General features: G+C 43.2%; 1 protein-coding gene across 2 annotated transcripts in view; it reads right to left on the bottom strand.

Annotated features, from left to right (window-relative positions):
- LOC119926961 (putative ferric-chelate reductase 1) overlaps positions 1 to 24,194 on the bottom strand; it is a 59,911-nt gene that overhangs the window by 4,763 nt on the left and 30,954 nt on the right. The window contains exons 10-16 of one of the 2 annotated variants that reach the window (XM_038745442.1): positions 20,800 to 20,913; positions 18,309 to 18,421; positions 13,945 to 14,028; positions 13,248 to 13,345; positions 7,314 to 7,372; positions 2,427 to 2,561; positions 2,308 to 2,333 (exon numbers count right to left, since the gene is read on the bottom strand). In XM_038745442.1, coding sequence (XP_038601370.1) covers positions 2,308 to 2,333; positions 2,427 to 2,561; positions 7,314 to 7,372; positions 13,248 to 13,345; positions 13,945 to 14,028; positions 18,309 to 18,421; positions 20,800 to 20,913 — 629 coding nt within the window. Of the gene's footprint in view, positions 1 to 2,307; positions 2,334 to 2,426; positions 2,562 to 7,313; positions 7,373 to 10,870; positions 11,666 to 13,247; positions 13,346 to 13,944; positions 14,029 to 18,308; positions 18,422 to 20,799; positions 20,914 to 24,194 lie in introns of those variants that run through there. The other variant, XM_038745443.1, reaches the window with a different exon arrangement.

Raw genomic sequence — 24,194 nt, 5'->3', positions numbered from 1 at the left:
AGGAAATGTGAATCCGGAAAATGCACAAATTGTAGGATAGAAGTCTTGTACCAAATTTTGGGTTCTACTCCTGGAGATATGGAAAATGGGTGAAAAGGGCTAAAAGGATAACAATAAGTCAGCCTATGATAAAAGATAGAGGAATTAGAATGATTTATTTTGGATAGGAGAAAGAAGAGGTCCATAACATGCACCGTTCAAGGGGGTTGAGAACTTGATGGTCATTTATTCATTCATTCAATCATATTTATTGAGCGCTTACTGTGCGCAGAGCACTGTACTTATTCTTTATCCCTTCTGAGACCAGAAGAAGAAGAATGTCACTAAGACTTTAGGTGTGTGGGATAAAGGGGAAGTTGAAGGCCCTGATATTCTTTTTCTCTCCTGCTACTCCATGGTGGAAGGGAGAGTTCCACCTTGGAACTCTTGTCTCTCCTCTGGAGGACAGATAACAAACTCATATTTCTACTGTTGAAACTTTGAAAGTTGAATATTGAACTTGGAATTGCATTTGAACAATTTCTGAACACTTTTAGACCCTGCTCCTCCTCCTCCTCCTCAATCGTATTTATTGAGCGCTTACTGTGTGCAGAGCATTGTACTAAGCGCTTGGGAAGTACAGGTTGGCAACATATATCCTCCTCTGTAAAGGTCTAAGTAAAGTAGAACTCACCAGAATAGGGTTCTGGTTAAAAAAAAAAATTACAGTCGGAATGGGTGTTACGGGATGAATTATTGGGAAGCCTCGAGTCTATCCCCTGCAGCTGTGTCAGACTTCACAGTGAGCTGGGAGGAGAATTCATTCATTCATTCAATCATATTTATTGAGCACTTATGGTATGCAGAGCACTGTACTAAGCACTTGGGAAGTACAAGCTGGCAACATATAGAGATGGTCCCTACCCAACAGTGGGCTCACAGTCTAGAAGAGGGAGACAGGGAACAAAACAAAACGTATTAACAAAATAAAATAGAGTAAATATGTACAAATAAAATAGAGTAATAAATACATACAAACATATATACATATATACAGGTGCTGTGGGGAGGGAAAGGAGGTGGGGGGGATGGAGGGGGGAGGAGGGAGGAGGAGAATGCAAAGCACAGGGGGTCAGCTGCGGATAGGGAGGCTCTTTAAGAAACCTCTTCCCTCCTTATTTTTCTGCAGCCACTGTTTGCTCCCTTGCAGGAAGCATTAAGGTCAGCCACCCCTTGAGAGCGTAAGAGCTGGGACTAGAACCCAGGCCTCCTGACTCCCAGCCGCATACTCTTTCCAGTAGGCCCCATTGCCTACTGGATTGCATGGTATGGATTGCATCCATACTTCATGCTGCTGCCCGGATTATCTTTGTCCAGAAACGCTCTGGGCATATCACTCCCCTCCTCAAAAATCTCCAGTGGCTACCAATCAATCTGTGCATCAGGCAGAAACTCCTCACCCTGGGCTTCAAGGCTGTCCATCCCCTCGCCCCCTCCTACCTCACCTCCCTTCTCTCCTTCTCCAGCCCAGCCCGCACCCGCCGCTCCTCCGCCGCTAATCTCCTCACCGTACCTCGTTCTCGCCTGTCCCGCCATCGACCCCCGGCCCACGTCATCCCCCGGGCCTGGAATGGCCTCCCTCTGCCCATCTGCCAAGCTCGCTCTCTTCCTCCCTTCAAGGCCCTACTGAGTGCTCACCTCCTCCAGGAGGCCTTCCCAGACTGAGCCCCTTCCTTCCTCTCCCCCTCGTCCCCCTCTCCATCCCCCCCATCTTACCTCCTTCCCTTCCCCACAGCACCTGTATATATGTATATATGTTTGTACATATTTATTACTCTATTTATTTATTTATTTATTTATTTATTTTACTTGTACATATCTATTCTATTTATTTTATTTTGTTAGTATGTTTGGTTTTGTTCTCTGTCTCCCCCTTCTAGACTGTGAGCCCACTGTTGGGTAGGGACCGTCTCTATATGTTGCCAATTTGTACTTCCCAAGCGCTTAGTACAGTGCTCTGCACATAGTAAGTGCTCAATAAATACGATTGATGATTGCCTCCCCTGGGTGCATTGTACTTCCCAAGCGCTTAGTACAGTGCTCTGCACACAGTAAGTGCTCAATAAATACAAATGAGTGATGGCCTAGGGCACCAGCAGTATGGTGAAGCTTCACTGGGCCTGCATTGTCAGGGCTCAGCTCTGGACGCTTTTCATTGGGATCATTTAGATACAGTCCTGCTCTGAAGCTCAGGAACGGACTCTGTGGCTCTGTAAAACTTTCCCAACCGCACAAATCTGTGAATATTGGAAAGAAAGAATACTTTACCCTTCCTTCTGGGCCTTCAGCATTTTCTGAAAAATAAACATTAACATGACTCATTTATTTTATTTACTTCATCTTAGCCAAAGAGAGTATTTTTTCAGTTGGATTAATCCGCTCATTACCTTTATCCCTCCAGGTATTTGTGTGCAACAGAACATCTCTTAGCACCTCCCAGCCTAAAAAGCCTCCCATCACTTTGACTTTCCACTGATTAGGCGATCCATCAATCAAGACCAATCCTAGAAATATGGTAACAACTAAAAAAAAAAAAGATGAAAATAAGAGACATTCACAAAGTTGTCCAGGACTGTTTGCATTGTATTTCTGAATAATAATAATGATAATAATTATGGTTCTTGTTAAGCACGTACTATATGCCAAGCACTGTTTTAAATGCTGGGGTGGCTTTATATGTTGCCAACTTGTACTTCCCAAGCGCTTAGTACAGTGCTCTGCACACAGTAAGCGCTCAATAAATATGATTGAATGAATAAAGTTAATCAGGTTGGACATAGTCCCTGTCCCACATGGGGCTCACGGTCTTAATCCCCATTTTACAGATGAGGTAACCGAGACCAAGAGAAGTTAAGTGCCTTGCCAAAGGTCATACAGCAGACATGTGGCAGAGCCGGGATTAGAACCCAGGCACATACTCTATCACTAAACCACGCTACTGTTCAAAGAAGTTTCCAAGGATTGAAAATTAAAACAATTAATGAGTAAAACTGTTAATTTGTTAAGATGCACTTTCCAATGCACATTTTCATCTATTAAATCGGTGAAATTGGAAGTATTCTAGAATCTTGAAGGAATCAGTTTTATAAATTAAATAATATCCGGAATAACTTCCCTGCCCCTATTCACAATTTAAGAAGCTGAATAATTGCAATTTTTGCTCATTTTTTCCAACATTGTATAGACTAGGGATCTTGACAAAGCATACTTTTGATTGCAAAACTATTTGCTATTGTCTTGTCTGACGCTGTCGAGTCATCTCCGACCCATGCAACACCATGGACACATCTCTCCTAGAACGCCCCACCTCCATCTGCAATCACTCTGGTAGCGTATCCGTAGAGTTTTCTTGGTAAAAATACAGAATTTGCTATTACTTTCAAATTTAATTTTTCTATTCTTTTAGTTGCCTTGACTTTGAAAGATCCATAAGAATTTGTAACCTGTCTATTCTTGAATCCAATTTTGGGGTTCATTTATTCATTCATTCAATCGTATTTATTGAGCGCTTACTGTGTGCAGAGCACTGTACTAAGCGCTTGGGAAGAACAAGTTGGCAACATATAGAGGTGGTCCCTACCCAACAGTGGGCTCACAGTCTAGAAGGGGGAGACAGAGAAGCAGTGTGGCTCAGTAGGAAAGAGCCCGGGCTTTGGAGTCAGAGGTCGTGGGTTCAAATCCCGGCTCTGCCAATTGTCAGCTGTGTGACTTTGGGCAAGTCACTTAACTTCTCTGTGCCTCAGTTACCTCACCTGTAAAATGGGGATTAAGACTGTGAGCCCCACCAGGGACAACCTGATCACCTTGTAACCTCCCCAGCGCTTAGAACAGTGCTTTGCACATAGTAAGCGCTTAATAAATGCCATTATAAAAAAAACCATATTAACAGAATAAAATAAATAGAATAAATATGTACAAGTAAAATAAGTAGAGTAGTAAATATGTACAAACATATCTACATTTATACAGGTGCTGTGGGACCTGTGGGGTTGTTCAGTCAATCAGTCAATGGTATTTATTGAATGCTTACTGTGTGCAGAACACTGTAATAAGTGCTTATGGAAGTACAGTACAACTGGTAGTCGCAATCCCTGCCCACAGGAGCTTACAGTCTACAGGGGAGAACAGACATCATAAAACAAATTACAGAAAGGGGAAATGGCAGTGTATATGTAAGTGCTGAGGGTGAAATGAATATCGAGTGCATAGGCAAGGTAGATAAAGTTGATTCACCTGTGCTGGGTAGCAGCAGCATGGGAAGGACTCAGAGGCAAATGATCAAGTGATCAAAGACAATGGCAGAGACTCAGATTTTTACTGCGTGGAAGAAGGCAATGGTAAACCACTTCCATATTTTTACCAAGGTGATAGAGCACGGGCCTCGGAGTCAGAAAGACCTGGGTTCTAATCCTGGCTCCACCACTTGTCTGCTGTGTGACCTTGGGGAAGTCACTACTTCTCTGGGCCTCAGTTATCTCATCTGTAAAATGGGGATTAAGACTGTGAGCCCCAAGTGGGACAGGGACTGTGTCCAACCTGATTAGCTTAGAGAAGCAGTGTGGCTCAGTGGAAAGAGCGCGGGCTTTGGAGTCAGAGGTCATGGGTTCAAATTCTGGCTCCGCCACTTGTCAGGTGTGTGACTTTGGGTAAGTCATTTAACTTCTCTGTGCCACAGTTCCCTCCTCCGTAAAATGGGGGTGAAGACTGTGAGCCCCCCGTGGGACAACCTGATCACCTTGTAACCTCCCCAGTGCTTAGAACAGTGCTTTGCACATTGTAAGCACTTAATAAATGCCATTATTATTATTGCCCCCTCCAATCTGGCTTCCATCCCCTACATTCCACCAAATTGCCCTCTCAAAGGTCACCAATGACCTCCTGCTTGCCAAATCCAATGGCTCCTACTCTACCCTAATCCTCCTTGACCTCTCAGCTGCCTCTGACACTGTGGACCACCCTCTTCCCCTCAACACGCTATCCAACCTTGGCTTCACAGACTCTGTCCTCTCCTGGTTCACCTCCTCTCTCCGGCCGTTCAATCTCAAGTCTCCTTTGCGGGCTCCTCCTCCCCCTCCCATCCCCTTACTGTAGGGGTTCCTCAAGGGTCAGTTCTTGGTCCCCTTCTGTTCTCTATCTACACTCACTCCCTTGGTGAACTCATTCGCTCCCACAGCTTCAACTATCATCTCTACACTGATGACACCCAAATCTACATCTCTGCCCCTGCTCTCTCTCCCTCCCTTCAGGCTTGTGTCTCCTCCTGCTTTCAAGACATCTCCACCTGGATGTCTGCCCATCATCTAAAACTCAATATGTCCAAGACTGAACTCCTTATCTTCCCTCCCAAACCCTGCCCTCTCCCTGACTTTCCCATCACTGTTGACGGCACTACCATCCTTCCCATCTCACAAGCCCGCAACCTTGGTGTCATCCTCGACTCTGCTCTCTCGTTCACCCCTCACATCCAATCCGTCACCAAAACCTGCCACTCTCACCTCTGCAACATCGCCAAGATCTGCCCTTTCCTCTCCATCCAAACCGCCACCCTGCTGGTTCAATCTCTCATCCTATCCCCACTGGATTACTCCATCGGCCTCCTCTCTGATCTCCGATCCTCCTGTCTCTCCCCACTTCAATCTATACTTCATGCTGCTGCCCGGATCATCTTTGTGCAGAAATGCTCTGGGCATGTTACTCCCCTCCTCAAAAATCTCCAGTGGCTACCAATCAACCTACGCATCAGGCAAAAACTCCTCACTCTCGGCTTCAAGGCTGTCCATCACCTCGCCCCCTTCTACCTCTCCTCCCTTCTTTCCTTCTCCAGCCCAGCCCGCACCCTCCACTCCTCTGCCGCTCACCTCCTCACTGTGCCTCGTTCTCGCCTGTCCCACCGTCGACCCCCGGCCCACATCCTCCCCCGGCCTGGAATGCCCTCCCTCCGCACATCCGCCAAGCTAGCTCTCTTCATCCTTTCAAAGCCCTACTCAGAGCTCACCTCCCCCAGGAGGCCTTCCCACACTGAGCCCCCTCCTTCCTCTCCCCCTCCCCACAGCACCTGTATATATATATGTACAAATTTATCATTCTATTTATTTTACTTGTACATATTTACTGTTCTATTTATTTTATTTTGTTAATATGTTTTGTTTTCTGTCTCCGCCTTCTAGACTGTGAGCCCGCTGTTGGGTAGGGACCGTCTTTATATGTTGCCAACTTGTTCTTCCCAAGTGCTTAGTACAGTGCTCTGCACGCAGTAAGCGCTCAATACAATTGAATGAACGATTGAATATTATCTACCCCATCACTTAGAGAAGTGCTTGACACACAGTAAGTGCTTAACAAATACCATTATTATTATTTTAAAGCCAATGGTAAGGAGTTTTCATTTGATGTGGAGGTGGATGGGCAATCATTGGAGATTTTTGATGAGTGGGGAGAAATGGACTGAATTTTTTTTAGATCTTAATAATAATAATGACAATGGCATTTGTTAAACGCTTGCTACGTGTCAGGCACTGTTCTAAGCACTGGGGTAGTTACAAGATAATCAGGTTGGACACAGTTCCTGTCCCACTTAGGGCTCACAGTCTCAATCCCCATTTTACTGTAGACTCATTGTGGGCAGGGAATATGACTGTTTATTGTTGTACTGTACTTTCCCAAGCGCTTAGTACAGTCCTCTGCATACAGTAAGCACTCAATAAATATGACTGACTGAATGAATTTTACAGATGAGGGGGCTGAGACCCAGAGAAATCAAGTGACTTGCCCAAGGTTACACCACAGACAAGTGGCGGAGCCGGAATTAGAACCCATGACCTTCTGAGTCCCAGACCTGTTCTCTAGCCACTAGGCCATGCTGCTTGTGTTTAGGTTGATCACATTTTCCTTCTGAAAGATTTTGGAAATTCCTCTGGGAAAGTTACGTGTGGTTCCACCCCAATTCACTAACTTAAGGCAAGTTAGGATGCAGGAAATCATTATTTGTGAGACATAACTACTCTAAGATATTCCAAATATTTTTCTCTTGAAACGACTCCCCTTAAACTGCAAGAAATCCATGGCTTCTTATGGGTGCCTTCCTGGAATAAGTTTTAGATCTAAGGATTATTTGGACTAATTCTAATTTGGAGGAAAAATAATTTAAAGATTCAGATCGTACTAAAATGACTGTCACAAAAGCTAAAAATAATTTCAATTTAATATTGTAGCTCGGGTTCAAAACGTATGAAGGGATCACAAAACATTTTTTAATCCATGAATTCAATATTTACCTGAGAGCACTTTTAAGACGAATGCATTTAGAGAATGAAACCAATTAAACCAAATTCTCCTGTGGATAAAAGAGAAGTAATGTTAGCTTAATATGTTTCACTGTTTCTGAGTTTTACTTCACACGCTGCCCAGATGATCTTTCTACAGAAACGTTCTGAGCATGTCACCCGCCTCCTCAAATAGCTCCAGTGGTTGCCTATCAACCTCTGTATCAAGCAAATACTCCTCACTGTCGGCTTCAAAGCTCTCCATCACCTTGCCCACTCCTACCTCACCTCGCTTCTCTCCTTCTACATCCCAGCTTGCACACTCCACTCCTCTGGTGCTATCCTTCTCACTGGGCCTCGATCTCATCTGTCCCACCGTCGACCCCTGGCCCACATCCTACCTCTGGCCTGGAACACCCTCCTTCCTCAAATCCACCAATCAATCACTCTTCCCCCCCATCAAAACCCTACTGAAGGCTCACCTCCTTCAAGAGGCCTTTCCAATCAATCAATCAATCAATCGTATTTATTGAGCGCTGTGTGCAGAGCACTGTACTAAGCGCTTGGGAAGTACAAGTTGGCAACATATAGAGACAGTCCCTACCCAAAAGTGGGCTCACAGTCTAGAAAGTGGGCTCACAGTCTAGACTAAGCCACCCTTTTCCTCAGCTCCCTCTCCCTTCTGCATCACCCTGACTTGCTCCCTTTGGTCTTCCCCCCATCTCCCCGTTCCACAGCACTTACGTATATATGTATCTATCATTCTATTTATTTATATTGATGCCTGATTACTTGTTTTATGTATATATCTATAATTCTACTTACTTATACTGATGCCTGTTTACTTGTTTTGATGTCTATCTTCCCCCCTTCTAGACCGTCAGCCCGGTGTTGGCAGGGATTGTCTCTCTTTATTGCTGAATTGTACTTTCCAAGCGCTTAGTGCAGTGCTCTGCACACAGTAAGTGCTCAATAAACACTACTTACTTATACTGATGCCTGTTTACTTGTTTTGATGTCTATCTTCCCCCCTTCTAGACCGTCAGCCCGGTGTTGGCAGGGATTGTCTCTCTTTATTGCTGAATTGTACTTTCCAAGCGCTTAGTGCAGTGCTCTGCACACAGTAAGTGCTCAATAAACAGAACTGAATAAATGAATGAATACATATGCAATTATAAGACAATAATACCCTCAGCAGACCTATTTAGAGATGAATTTCTCATTCCAAATTGGTGCCAGGCCACAAAAGAAGCCTGAAACATTGCCTGCCTCACCAAATTCAAACCTGGCTCACTAGGGGTGATGGAAATGGTCTTACCATCTGTAGTATTGTCTTAGTCAATGAGGGAATGCTATATACCATACACAAAAGTTTGTCTCCTAGCAAAACATGATTTGCTCATTTACTGCTGCTCATGGAAGAGGCAGAGCATGCAGCTACCCCACTTTCTAGATCCCAGAGATGCACCAAAACAGGAACCTGAAGGTGTCTCGCTCTGCCTGGCAGGATTCTACTGGATATGGAAGGGCCTCTTTCTTCCATAGACAGTGAGACTCCCATTGGAGACCCAGGCAGTATCCTAAGAGAAAGGACACAGAAGTAGACAGGCAAAAAGGGAGAAGAAAATAAGAGCAAAGGAGGAACGGCTATCACCAAATATGGTTCACCTTCAACTTTAACCAGACTGGACAAATCATCGTGGAGCAGCCTTAGAATATTATGGAACTTCTCAGGGCACAGCCAAATAGGCTGAATAATTGTCAGAACTCAGTTCTACCGATGGCGTCAAATGTTCTTTGTAAAGTTACGAATGCAATATCGAGGTCTCGGGCTGTCCTTAGGGAAGCGGCTTGGCTCGGTGGAAAAAGCCTGGGCTTAGGAGTCAGAGGTCATGGGTTCTAATCCCGGCTCTGCCACTCATCAGCTGTGTGACTTTGGGCAAGTCACATAACTTCTCTGGGCCTCAGTTCCCTCATCCGTAAAATGGGGTTGAAGACTCTGAGCCCCACGTGGGACAACCTGATCACCTTGTATCCCCCACAGTGCTTAGAACAGTGCTCGGCCCATTGTAAGCGCTTAACAAATGCCATCATTAATTAATATTCTTTAACCAATCTGTCGTCAAGGGTATGCCTATTTTGCTGCATTTTCACTTTGCTGCGTTTTGTCCTGAAGTCATATTGCCATTCGTGGAGAGCAACGGTTTATGACATTTCAAAGTTGTCTACAGCTCCTAGCCAGGATGGCTGGCCACAAGAGGGTAATGGGAAGGACCTCTCCCCTGCCTCTGATTCCTCCTCCTCTCTAGGAATCCAAAGTTTCCAGAGTTGCTCTTCATGTAGCCCCATTGAATTGGGAAAGGAATAGCAGCAGCAGGCCCTCTGTTTCAGAGGCAGGAATGAAGAAAAGGTTATTTTTACTAGAGACCTACTCCGCTACTGTTGCTCTACAAGGGAAAGATCATTTGGTTATGTTTGCATACGAAGCAGAAAGCAAGTGTTTATCTGTGTCTGGTCTCTCTGTAGCTTACCTGCTGCTTTATTCTCCCTGCAACCTTGGGCCACTGTCCAAGTCCCATTCGCTATTTGCAAGAGACTAATTCAGATAATTCCATGCACCCATTTCCTTTTATTCTGCTTAATTATACGTCTCATAGTTTTACAAATAATTTATTATTCATCTGCAGGTTCTCAAAAGTGAAAACCTGGTTCCTGATATTCTTCAGTAGCATAACCAGAAATTCTGGTAAGGATTAGGCTGTCGATAGACTGTTGTGGGAAGCCTGTGTTGTTTCCACAGACAGCAGTCTCACCTTTCTTCTTAAAGAAAGTGACTGTGTTGACCCCTGAAGTTCTGCGTCATTTTTTTTCCATTTTCTATGATGAGGAATAAAGCCTGTGTGGATATCTAATGTTCCCTATAGATTTTTGCAGAAACGTTACCAGATACAGGTGCTTTACCAGTTTCTGGCCTTGACTGCTATAGTGATTTCCTCACAGGGTGGAGACAACACCGTCACATTTTGTCAGTTTCTTAATTCTTGCTGTTGGATAGGGACCGTCTCTATATGTTGCCAACTTGTACTTCCCAAGTGCTTAGTACAGTGCTCTGCAAACAGTAAGTACTCAATAAATACAATTGAATGAATGAATGAATGAATGAATTCTTCATAGCTTCTCATCTTTAGTGATGGAAGATGGTGAAAAAATCAGTGAAGTTTTTTTGCCATCCCTAGAGGAATCCCTCCTTTTTTTGTGATGAGGAATCAATTATGAGTAATTCTGGTATTTGTTAAGCACTTACTGTGTGCGAAGCACTGTACTAGCCCATTGTTGGGTAGGGACCATCTCTACATGTTGCCGACTTGTACTTCCCAAGCGCTTAGTACAGTGCTCTGCACACAGTAAATGCTCAATAAATACAATTGAATGAATGGGGTGGATACAAGCAAATCAGGTTGGACAGTCTTGGGGCTCACAGTCTTAATCCCCATTTTACAGATGAGGAAACTGAGGTATAAGAGAAGTGACTTGTCCAAGGTCACACAGAGCCAGGATTAGAACCCACAACCTTCTGACTCCCACATCCATCTTCTATCCACAGCAACGTGCTGCTTTCCGGGTCATCTGTCCTCTTCACAGTAGCTGTAATAGTGCATATGGGGCCATAAAGCTTCTTTGGTGAGGAGTAAAAGCACCCTTAGTTTGGTGGCTGTAAGCATAACCCTGGGTCTCTTCAGCTGTGACACCCCATCACTGGCCCTGCATATTCCTTAGCTTCACCTATGAAGTAGCAGCCTTCTGTCAATTCTTTTCCTCATGAACAGGAGGAGCTACAAAGAGTTGAGGTTGTATGTCTTGCTCCGTGGCCAATAATTTTAAAATCAAAATGGTTTTGGTGCTTGAGTCTGGCCATAACCATAGTCTTGATGACTGCCTGGTGGCATCTGCTTAGAGAAGCGCCCATGCGCTGTTCACGTTGCACTACCCCTCGGGATCTTTGTCCTAATAGGTTGTGATATTGTCACAGAGCTCCTTACAAATGTCTTCGATCTCCAGAGCCAACTTGCTGATTTAAATACCGCTTTTTGGAACACTGTGGGTTATAATACTGGATGCATATTCAAGGACAATCAGTTGGTTCTTACCATGTCACATGACTGAAGTGATCGGTATAATGATCACGTACTGACATTGCTATCAATAAAATGCCCTTGTCTAGATACTGGGAACATTCGCGATGTCTTTCTCTTATTCCATAGACATGCACGATGATGTTGGGAGTTTTGATCAGAGGAGTAGTCAATCATCATTGAGCAGGACTAGACCATAGGTAGGCGAGGTGCCAAGAGTGAAAGAGAGGCCTAGACAGAAAGAAATAGAGAAAGAGAGAAAATAGAAAGGACATGATTAAATGGGATAGGAACATGAGATAGAGGACTACAAATGGTAATGAAAAGTAGAAGTGGGAGGGCAAGAGAGATTATGAAGGTCACAGGAGTTCAGGAAGAAAAAGGACAGAAGATGAAAGGCAGAGAGGGGCAGAACAATTTAGAGAGATAGAAAAGGGAGAGAAAGAAACAGAGTACTAGAGAAGTAGGGTGACGGTGGGAGAGAGGGGGACAGTGGCATTAAGGTAACTAAATGTGAGAAACATGTAAAGAACACAAGAAACAACATGGAAAAAGCAGGAAGACAAAACAATGTTCATCTCATCTGGATGGAAAAAAATCTATTTCTACTAGAATGGTACATGGAGTTAGTCAGGCCCATTCAGGATAGTTGTGAGAAGAATAAAATGTGCTTTGTTTCGGAATCACTGTTTTATGGCTTTTTCCAAGTGAGCCCCCAAACTGGCATGGGCCTACTTCATCTAGTTGCAGTCTAAAAAGGGAGGGCTGGGGGATAAGAGGTCACACAGGAGGCAAGGCTGAAGGGATGGGTTTTTAGGCTCTAAGGAGTGAGGCCAACTTGCTTGCTACAGCTTTTGGAGGACAGGAATTAAATCGGATCTGATTTTTCGTATCCACCCCAGTGCTCGGTTCATAGTAAGTGCTGGGGATGCCGGAGGCTGTGAAGCCCAGGTGTGGAACTTGCCTTAACTTTTCCATTGACTACTTCCCCCTACCTCTAATTTATTTTAATGTCTGTCTACCCCGCTAGATTGTAAACTCCTCAAGGGCAGGGATTGTGTCTATTAAACTTTCCTCTACTCTCCCAAGTGCTCTGTTCAGAGTTAGCATGCAACAAATACAACTGATTGATTAGTGGGGAAGCAGTTTAGCCTAGTGGAAAGAGCACAGGCCTTGGAATCAGTGAAGACCTGGGTTCTAATCCTGGGTCCAGCATCTGCCTGCTGTATGAATTTGGGCAAGTTACTTAACTTTGCTGTGCCTCAGTTTCCTCATCTGTAAAAAAATGGTGATATGATATCTGTTTTCCCTCTCTCTTAGACAGTGAGCCCCATGTGGAAATAAAAGTCTTCCTCTGATCTTACTGTATTGTATCTACACTAGCTTTAGGAAGTTTGGTCCTGCTAGCTGAAAAGCTTATAATGGGAACTTTTAGGGTAGTGCTTTGGGTGGCAAAACAGATTCCCTTCCTCAGTCATGGTGTTGATGCCAGTGGCAGCAGTGGGGTTGGGGGCTGTTGCTGCTGAAAAAAAAAGATAGAGGAGCATTAATCCTGAGCTCTTCCTCAGCAAGGACATCATTTTTGCTCTGGTTGGGCAAGAACCAAAATGGCAGTCAGCAGGCAATAAGTTTCCGTTCCTTCTCTCTCCTTTCCTCTCTTTTCTTCTTTCTCCCACTTCTCGCTCCCTTTCTGATCCTCTTCTAGGCCCATCTCAGAAGTGATCAGACTTCCGCTCACCTCAGAAAGGACATGTGGCCCTGGATTTCAGAAATTTTTTGGTTGTTTCACCTCTCCCGTTTTGTCTCTGCTTACCTTTTGTGTTGAGGTGGAGGTCGAAAGATAGCACCCACTGGTTGAAGAAGAGCAAGTGTCATGACAATACATCCCATGATTGGATGAGGCTCATTGCCCTGTGGGGATAGGGAAGGAGAGGGGAAATGGTATTGATAATTGTCTTTTTGGTCAGTATTAAAGCCCCTTGGCTCCCAACCAAAAATCTTACTCTTTTAGTGCTTTTATCTGACTTTAAGCCATGGATTGAAATGTCAGCCACTGGTCTAGAAATTGTGCCTTTGTTTGCTTCTGAAAAAAATCTCACTTTTTCAGCCAATTGTAAATCTGGAGCAGATAAAATCCCTCCTGGAAAGTTCCTGGAAGTTGGGGAATGATACCCACTGGACTCTAATTTTTGCAGAATAAAATTAACTACTTCTAATGCCTATAGAGAAAACCTATGATTGCAAAATCAAAATACATCAAATTATGAATCTCATTAGAGATAAAATAACGGACACTTGCAATGGGCACAGCTCACTGGACAACATGTTCACCATACTGCAGTTGGCAGTGTCATCTTGTGCTCTAGTCATGGCTATGCTGATTCCTCCCTAGAAGCACACCTTCAATTTATGAATGAAAGAACCGTGTGTAAAAAGAAACGAGAAGAGAGCAATTCCATTCCCACGATACTCAAAACCCTCTCAGTAAAAGGGGAGAAATGTTAACTTACACTCCACCCTTGAATCTGGACAAAGGGTAGTATGAAGGCGATAGCTGTTACTGCTACAGTCAATAGCATCAGAAACCTATGGGCCTTAAAAAGAAACACAAGGTCAATCAATTCTCACTCTAAAATACAGGCGATTCATTCACTATTAAGCAAAAGAATTAAATATTTGTTTAATGAATCTAAAAATTCTAGCAGCAACTGAGAACTGGAGTGAACAAGTACCATTAATAGTATAACTTTGCACCTTTAAGTTATATGCATCTATTTTTATGCCCCCAGAGACCATTTTCTTCAGTCTAGAGAGGTAACATTTACAGTTCTCTTTACCCAGAAAGATAATCGGTTGATTCACTTGAAAATTTGTCAGAATCATTTTAACTTCTCCCATTTCAACATTTCCTCCAAAGAATAGGCCATTAACTGGGGCTTGTTCATAAAGACAGCAAATCCATCTTGTGTCTAGGAAAATGAGTAGGCTCACTGTCTTTCCCCCAGGGCAGTCATTCATTTTAAAGTTTGCAAATATTCAGTTCATAACTTTTGAGACCAGCGTTCCTAAAATGTCCTAAACTGCAGTCATCTGATGGTTTGTAGACTGACTGACGTTAAATAGTCAGTACTAACAGTTTAGGGCAGGTGTATGCAACCTGTGGTGGAGGAGCCAGAGCTGGCTGTTTCACCGTCAAATGTAACTCTCGACCCTAGAAGAGGAGGTGAGACCCTCAAAACCACATCCAGAGCTTCAGGCTAAATGGGGGGGGCCCCCACCGAACACCCGACAATGCATAATACTATTCTTCATGGTACAGCAACCTACACCATAGCAGCTGGGCTCCACCTGGCCTATAGTTACTGGAGAGGAGAGTGAAGCAGCGTGGCTTAGTGGATAGACCACAGGCCTGTGAGTCAGAAAGACCTCAGTTCTAATCCCCTCTCCGCCACCTCTCTGCTGTGTGACATTTCATTCATTCAGTCGTATTTATTGAGTACTTCCTGTGTGCAGAGCACTGTACCTTGGGCATGTCACAATTTCTCTGTGCCTCAGTTACCTCATCGGTAAAATGGGGATTTAAGATTGTGAGCCCCGTGTGGGACAGGGACTGTGTCCAACCTGATTATTTTGTATCTACCCCAGAGTTGAAAACAGTGCTTGGCATATAGTAAGCACTTAACAAGTACCATAATTATTACTATTATTAGCTGCACCTTTCAGCAACAAGCAGCCCGACTGGGGTCTGTAACAAGTGGGTGTCGACTCCGGAGGCCATGAATCTAGTCCCTTGCCTTGGGGACTCCAGGGCTCACCTGGCAGCCCGTTGGGAGGACCTGATTATCTTATATCTTTTAGACTGTGAACCCACTGTTGGGTAGGGACTGTCTCTATATGTTGACAACTTGTACTTCCCAAGCGCTTAGTACAGTGCTCTGCACACAGTAAGCACTCAATAAATATGATTGATTGATTGATTATATTTGTATTACCCCAGCACTTAGTACAGTGCTTGGCACATACTAAATGCTTAACAAATACCACATTATTATAACTATTATATTTAGGTTGTTAATCCCATCCATCTACTGATGAGTAGATACTTCAGTGGGGGGTTGCGGGGAGAACAAAGCATTTAAACCTTAGATTCACAATGAAGAGTTAGGTTAATGTGTGTTGAGGTCGATCAATCAATCGTATTTATTGAGCGCTTACTGGGTGCAGAGCACTGTACTAAGCTCTTGGGAAAGTACAATATAACAGAGTTGGTAGACATATTCCTGGCCCAAAATAATAATAATAATAATAATGATAACAATAATGGATGTGTTTAACACTTACTACGTGCCAGGAACTGTACTAAGCACTGGGGTGGACACAAGCCAATCGGGTTCAACACAGTCCCGGTCCCACATGGGGCTCATAGTCTCAATCCCCATTTTACAGATGAGGTAACAGACACAGAGAAGTGAAGTGACTTGCTTAAGGTCCACAGCAGACATACGGTGGAGCCAGGATTAGAACTCATGACCTTCTGACGCCCAGGCTCTAATCCATTCTGCCCAAAGCAAGTCCGGAGCAGGAGACAGACATTAAGATGAATAAATTTTGGATATGTACATTTGTGCTGAGGGGCTGAGGGAATAAAGGGAGCAAATCCAAATGCAAGGGTGATGCAGAAGGGAGTGAGAGAAGAGGAAATGAAGAGTTAGTCAGGGAAAGCCTCTTGGAGGAGATGTGCCTTTAATAAGGCTTTGAAGATGGGGAGAGTGATTGTCGAATATGAAGAGGGAAGGTGTTCCAGACCAGAGGTAGGAGGTGGGCGAGAGGTCGATGGTGAGATAGGTGAAACTGAGGTACAGTGAGTAGGTTGATGTTAGAGGAGCGAAGTGTGTGGGCTCGGTTGTAGTAGGAGAGCGGTGAGGTAAGGTAGGAGGGAGTAAGTGCCTTAAAGCCAATGGTAAGGAGTTTCAGTTGGATGCGGAAGTGGATGGGCAGCCACGGGAAGTTCTTGAGGCGAGGGACAACATGGCTTGAACGTTTTTGTAGAAAAATGATTAGGGCAGCAGAGTGGGGAAAGACAGGAGGCAGGGAGGTTAGCAAGGAGCCTGATAACCAAGGTAGGATAATAATAATAATAGTAGTTGTGAAGCGCTTATTATGTGCCAAGCACTGTTCTACGCACTGGGCTAGATACAAGGTAATCAGGTTATCCCACATGGGGCTCAGTCTTAATCCCCAATTTTACAGATGAGGTAACTGAGGCACAGAGAAGTGAAGTGGTTTTCCCAAAGTCACAAAGCAGACAGGTGGCAGAGCCGGGATTAGAACCCATGTCCTCTAAGTGATTAGACGAACAAGGTAGCAGTTTAGATGAAGAGGAAAGGGCAGTTTTTTGCGATGTTGTGAAGGTTGAATTGGGAGGATTTAGTGACAGATTGAATATGTGCGTTGAATGAGATAGAGGAGTCAAGGATAACGCCAAGGTTATGGATTTGTGAGACAGGAAGGATGGAGGTGCTGCCTACCATGATGGGAAAGTCAGGGGGAGGACAGGGTTTGGGTGGGAAGATAAAAAGTTCTGTTTTGGGCATGTTAAGTTTGAGGTGTCAGTGGGACATTCAAGTAGAGATATTTTGAAGACAGGAGGAACTGCGAGACTGCAGAGAAGGAGAAAGATCAGAGCTAGAGATGTAGATTTGGGAATCATTATTATTATGATGGCATTTGTTAAGCACTTACTATGTGCCAAGGACTGTTCTAACCGCTGGGGTAGATACAAGGAAATCAAGTTGTCCCACGTGGGGCTCACACTCACAGTCTAAATGCCCATTTTACAGATGAGGTAACTGAGGCACAGAGAAGTTAAATGACTTGGCCAAAGTCACACAGCTGAATCATCTGCATAGAGATGGTAGTTGAAGCCAAGGGAGTTCTCCAAGGGAGTGGGTGTAGAAGGAAAATGGAAGAGGACCCAGAACTGAACCTTTAGGGACTCCCACAGTTAATGGGTGGGTGGCAGAGGAGCCCGTGAAAGAGATTGAGAACGAACAGCCAGAGAGATAGAAGGAAAACCCGGTGAGGACAGTGTCAGGGAAGCCAAGTTTGGATAATGTTTCCAGGACAAGGGGGTGATTGATAGTGTCGAAAGCTGCTGAGGGGTCAAGGAGGATGAGGATGGCATAGACGCCATTGGATTTAGCAAGACGGAGATCATTTGTGACCTTTAAAGGGTGAAGGGAGCAGAAGCCAGATTGGAGGGGGTCAATGAGAGAGTTGGAGGAGAGGAACTGGAGACAAAGGATGTGGACAACTCACTCAAGGAGTTTGAGGAGGAATGGTAGGAGGGAGATACGGCAATAACTAGAGGTAGTTGTGGGACCAAGAGAGGGTTTAACTCGTGTGACTGGCTCTATGCACCCAATGGTGCAGGGGTTTCATTTTGTTTGGCTCTTCTGCACAAAAGGGTTGCCGACCCCTGGTCTATCCATCACTGGTAATAGAAAACTCTGAAGGAAGAGAATAACCAGGCGGAGTTAATCACAAAGACTTAAGTCTTCTATGCATCAGGGCCTTCAGATGCTTTAATTTGCCCTCTTTTCTTTATTAGGGTAAAACTGAACTACTCAGTGAGGAACACTTGCGTTCTGTTCCTGAGCATCCTGTTCAGGGTAATAAAGACTGCCCTTAATAATTAGATTTACTCTGAAGTTTGTAAATGTATCGACTTTTCCGCTGCAAATTCATATTTGTACAGCCTAAAGAAAATTTACTTTAGTGAACTTTACACTTCCAATTCAATAAAATAAATTATATCATTGTGAGACTGTTGCATAGAATTTATAAATGTTTTCCATTATATTTACTTACGTACCTGAAACCAGAGTTCTTGGCCCCAAATTGGCTTTCTAAGTACACCCTTCCAAACACTGGCAAAAACCATTCCTATGCTTCCTATGGTCATCCAGGCTATCAACATGAAAGCACCTTTAAATCAAGGAAAAAAAGAGTAATAAATTATTTTTGAATGAATGGTCAGTTCAAATATGTCTTCCCTAATTCTGGATATCTCCTCCCTCCATCTACAAACTTCAGCTCATAACTTAAGGCAAGTTAAACATTAAATAAAAAGGGAAAGACCTATACTGGGGGAACTGTTCAAAATAGTAGTCACAGACTTCTGAGCCTGAAATTAAATGTGATTCTAATAAAGTGATTTGACTAATAATGCCAATTTTTTATGAAAGAGAAGAGGCTCTTTTCCATTACTGCTATAGGGAACAGTAATAAAACAGCTTAATGGCAGTCCAAGAGTTGTCATTTTCAAGATCTGAGATCTTGAGTTTCAAGAGATGAGCATAAGCATGAAATAAGAAGAAACTGAGCTCCATGGATAAGCAGACTATATGTATCACTGGGTGTAAACTTGGAGATGGATGATCCCAATCCCGTGATTTGGGCTTTCTCCCCTAGAAAGCCTACAAAGAGTTTTAGTTTAAGGACGGAGGGTGAACAGAAGCCCTGTAGTATGCAGCCCTGAGCTCTTCCCTCGGAGAAGTAGCATGGCATAGTGGATAGAGCACGGGTCCGGGAATCAGAAGTCATGGGTTCTAATCCTGCCACTGCCACTGGTCTGCTGTGTGATGTTGGGCAAATCACTTCACTTCTCTGAGCCCCAGTTACCTCATCTGTAAAATGGGGATTGAGACTGTGAGCCCCGCATGGGACAGGGACTGTGCCCAAACTCGATTTGTTTGTATCCACCCTAGTGCTTACCAAAGTGCCTGGCATATAGTATGTACTTAAATACTACCATTACTATTATTATTATTATTAGGTCCAGGGCCTGTCAGGAGGGCTGGAGCCTTGCCTTCCTGTTGCCCAACACTGGTTGTCAAACCTCACCCCCTCCAGATCCCCCATTCCCAATCCCTGGCGGGAACAGTGGGTGAAAACGGAATTCACTGTGGACTGTTTGCCTCAATCGATCAGTATTTATTGAGCACTTATTGTGCGCAGAGCACTGTACTAAACTCTTGGGAGAATACGATACAACAGAGTTGGTAGACACTTCCCTGCCCATGATGAGTTTACAGTCTATCGGGAGGTGAGGTATCTAACAAATGTCTTCTTCAAGAGTGTTTGTTATATATTTTTAACTGTCAAATTTTAAATTGTGTTTATTATTCAGATCACATTCTTATTGTTCTTAAAGTCTGTCCTCTAGGTAGCCTAGTGGAAAGAGCACAGGATTGGCACAAAGAAGAGTGTCAGGTTCTAATCCAGGCTCCACCATTTTCCTGCTATGTGAATTTGGACAAGTCATCGATCTTTGATGTGCATTAGTTTCCTCATCTGTAAAATGTGGATAAAAATACCTGTTCTTCCTCTCTTTTATCAATCAATGTATTTAGTGAGCGCTTACTGTGTGCAGAGCACTGTACTAAGTGCTTGGGAGAGTATAACAGACTTGGTAGACACATTTCCAACCCACAATGAACTTACAGTCTAGAAGATGCTGAATATATATTGTAAGGGAATTTGTCTGTTGTTATAGAGTACTTTCCAAAGCACTTAGTACAGTGCTTTGCACATAGTAAGCGCTCAATAAATACAATCAAATGAATGAATGAACCCTGTGTGACAGAGGGACTGTCTGATCTGATTATTTTGTATCTACTCTGGTGCATAGCACAGTCCTTGGCACGTAGTAAGCACGTAACACACTTTTTTTTATTAATTACTACTATTGTTACTATTATTCTCACCCACATAGATTTTGAGACCTCTTTGGTTCATGGGCCGGGGATGTATTTAATTTTGATGTAAGTATCCCAATACAGTGCTTTGAGAGTTTAAGCCCTTAATTAGTGTTATCGATAGCAATAAAAATGAGATTACTGAAACAAAAACAGTTGCAGAGCTGAATAAAACTCAGAGCTACTTAGCAAAATATGAACACCCAAATTCCTCAGTGTTGTGTTTCTAGTTTAAAAATGCTCATATTTGAGATTCGACAGATGCAGATGAGATTAGGTTCTGAAGCAGATTTTAAGATCCCTTACCGCTCTAAATTTTAGCATGCACAAATTACATCTAGCATAAAGCCGGACGTGTGGGATATTTCAGAAAGAATCATTTAAATATTCACGGAAAATAAACTAGATTCCTCTCCTGCCAAACAGGGTTACTTTCTAATTTTCCTCTCTCTGCAAGTACAAAATTTGAGATCCAATGAGATTGACTTACTGTCATTTGAGCAACATCCAGCTGAGAAGTGAGGATTCATTAGAAAGCCATACAGCCTTTAAAAGGAAGGAATGGACCCTTGTCTCAACAAAACATTCTATTGAATATATACATACCATGAACTTTAATTAGAGTAGGCATGGAAGATCTGCCTCCAGTTACCATATATTTGGAGATGTCCACTTTCTGAGATGTTACTAAAGGACTCGTAGTGTGTTTCCTTATGATTCCTATGAAAAATTCATATTGTAAGTTCATAGAATTGCCTTATAAAATTTTTGCAGTGATATTAGAAAAACAAACAAAAACCCCTCTGCATTAGAACAGGCATCTTAAAAAAGGACCCTTTCTTGAAACGTTTTTTTGATAAGGGAATAATCAATCAATCAATCGTATTTATTGAGCGCTTACTGTGTGCAGAGCACTGTACTAAGCTCTTGGGAAGTACAAGGAATAATAAGAGATGACACCTTATAGGCATAATACAACTGAGGATAAGGAAAGTCAGGCACCAATCCTTAAATACTATTTTGTGTAGTACACAATGTAAGTGACCTAAGCCCATCAGCAGGTTACTAATGATAATTTCAGCATGCAGGTGTACCTCACAATATCTGTATGGTTTATGTTCCTTGAAAACATAGTTGTATCATGTGGCTATACATGTAAATTAGGATCGGTTCCAGAACCCCTGGAAAAGCAATATGAAACTCCTTCCTATGCCATATGCAGGCGTTCCCCAGAGAAACAGCATGGCCTAGTAGAAAAAACATGAGACTGGGAGTCAGAAGATCTGGGTTCTAATTCTGACTTTTCCACTTGTCTGCTGTGAGATTTTGGGCAAGTCAAAATCTCTACGTCTCAGTTTCCTCCTCTGAAAAGCATCTATTAAGACTGCAAGCCCTGTGTGGGAAAGGGACAGTATCCAACCTGATTATCTTCTAACTACCCCAGTGCTTAGGGTAGTGCCTGACATATAGTACCATTTTTTTAAAAAAAGGTTACATCAATCAATCAATCATACTTCCCGAGTGCCTACTACGTGCAGAGCACTGTACTAAGTGCTTGGAAAAGTACAATACAAAGCAGCATAGCTTAGTGGAAAGAGCACAGGCTTGGGAATCAAAGGACATGGGTTCTAATCCCAGCTCCGCCACCTGTCCGCTGTGTGACCTTGGGCAAGTCACTTAACTTCTCTGGGCCTCAATTACCTCATCTGTAAAATGAGGATTAAAACTGTGAGCCCCACATGGGACAACCTGATTACCTTGCATCTACCCCAGTGCTTAGAACAGTGCTTGGCACATAGTAAGAGCTTAACAGAATACACTACAACATGTTCCCTGCCTGTAACAAGCTTACAGTTTAGAGGAGGAGACAGATATTAATAAGAATAAATAATTAATAATATAACATTTAAAGATTTGTACATAAGAGCCGTGGAGTTGGGGGTGGGGCAAACGTCAAATTTCCAAAAGTCACTGATCAAAGTGGATAGATTATATATTGTACTCTCCAAGTTCTTAATACAGTGCTCTGCACACAGTAGGCGCTCAGTAAATACGACTGAATAAATGAATGACACAGAAGGGAGAGCCCCGTGGGGTAAAAAGGTATTAATGGGGGAAGGCCTCTTGGAGAAGATGTTACATCTACCCCATGATACAACCCCTCTGGGGATAAAATCTGTTTTATTTGATGACTTATCCCATGCATTCACCCAACTGGCCTCAATGCTCTGGCTGAGATACAAGGAAACAAATTCTTTGCCAACCGCTTCCCCCTTGGGCTGAGCTTAAGAAATCAATAAAGAATGAATATTAGAGGAAGTTCTGCCTGCAGTTATGTCACATTTTGGGGGCTCTGAAGAGATCCCCAAGCAGATAACCAAAGCAGCTATTGAACTGGAGAGGCAACTTAGTTCTGAAATGGTTGATGCAGCCACTGAGTTAACTGCCTTTTGCTCAGAGAAATCTATGCTCAATGATGATTTCATCAAACTTCAGGAATCCAATCCATCAGAGTGATAGAGGAGTGAAAGAAATACTGGCATTATAATCCACCAATGTTATTTTGGAAGGGTCCTAAAAGAAGGGCCCCTAGAATGTGAGCTCTTTGTGGTCAGGGAACGTGTTTACCAATTCTACTATTTTGTTCTCTCTCAAACACTGAGTTCAGTGCTTAGAACAGCGCTTGGCGTAAAGTGTTTAACAAATACCATCATTATTATTACAGTGTTTAGCATGCAGCAAGCGCTCAAATAAATACCATTATCAATTGATTGATTGAATGAATGGAGGATCCTGTAGTGGGATTTTGTGTCCTGTCTGCTCTGCTGCAGTGAGGATTCTTTGGGATGCAACAGTGAGCATATGGAAGAAAACACCAGGGGGTCCCTGGGTCTGACTGTGACCAGTCCAGAGCAAATTGAAATATTTAATGTGCCACACAATAGAAAAGACAGTCAGTTGCACAGGGGTCTACTCAGCCATAAATACACCCGTGGATAGTAGTAATGTCATTTTCCAACCAAAGACTGACAATGAAAATATTTATGGTAAGAGTAAAATTTAACTATGTTCCATCAGAAATTATCCTCGTTCAATATGCAATCGCACACATTCATATTTAAGACCAAATAATAATGATGGTATTTCTTAGGTGCTTACTATGTGTCTAAGAGCTGGAGTAGATACAAACTAATCAGGTTGGACAAAGTCCATGTCCCACATGGAGCTCACAATCTTAATCCCCATTTCACAGATGAGGTAACTGAAGCCCAGAGAAGTCAAGTGACTTTCCCAAGGTCAAACAGCAGGCAAGCGCCAGAGCCCAGATTAGAATCCCAGCCTTTTTGACTCCCAAGCCCGTACTCTATCCATTAGCCCATGATGCTTCATAAATAGTCCCAATTGCCCCTCCCTAATACTTAGGCAAAGACCTGAAGGAAATAATTACGTCCTTACATTGCACCTGGAAGGCTAATTAAAACAAACACACGAAAACCCCACATCTAATCTGACATGAAAAACAAGTTTCTGAGGCATGGGTTCCCCCCTTCTTCTGAAACCTAAAAGCTATAGAGAGGGTCGGGAGAGCTGTTTTGAGACCAGAAATAGAGAAGAGTTCAAATGCAGGTAAGAAGATTCATCAATCATGATTTAAAGCCCCAACTCTACTTGAGCTCCCTTTCTGGCATGGTCTATCAAGTAGAGATGGGGCGTACTAGGTAGAAGGGTGCATGATACCAGTTAACTGAGAGTGTTAAAAATTTCTGCTGTCACCTTGGCTTGGAACAAAGCCTTTTAATAACAAAGGATTTCAGTTCCTAAATTTCCTAAGGCCACAGCACTGTTGGCATGTAAAAAAGTTTCAGCAGAGCCAACAGACATTCATTTAGAAACTGGTGACCCAGAGAGGGGTGTGAATTGGACTCCAGGCATGACTAGGTAGCAAATTAAGGAAGTTTCAAATTATTGAGAACCTATAATTAGATGTATAGTTTAAAAAA

The sequence above is a fragment of the Tachyglossus aculeatus genome, chromosome 4 (genome assembly GCF_015852505.1).
Source record: "Tachyglossus aculeatus isolate mTacAcu1 chromosome 4, mTacAcu1.pri, whole genome shotgun sequence".
NCBI lineage: Eukaryota > Metazoa > Chordata > Mammalia > Monotremata > Tachyglossidae > Tachyglossus > Tachyglossus aculeatus.
This window is presented reverse-complemented; position numbering and strand designations above follow the sequence as displayed.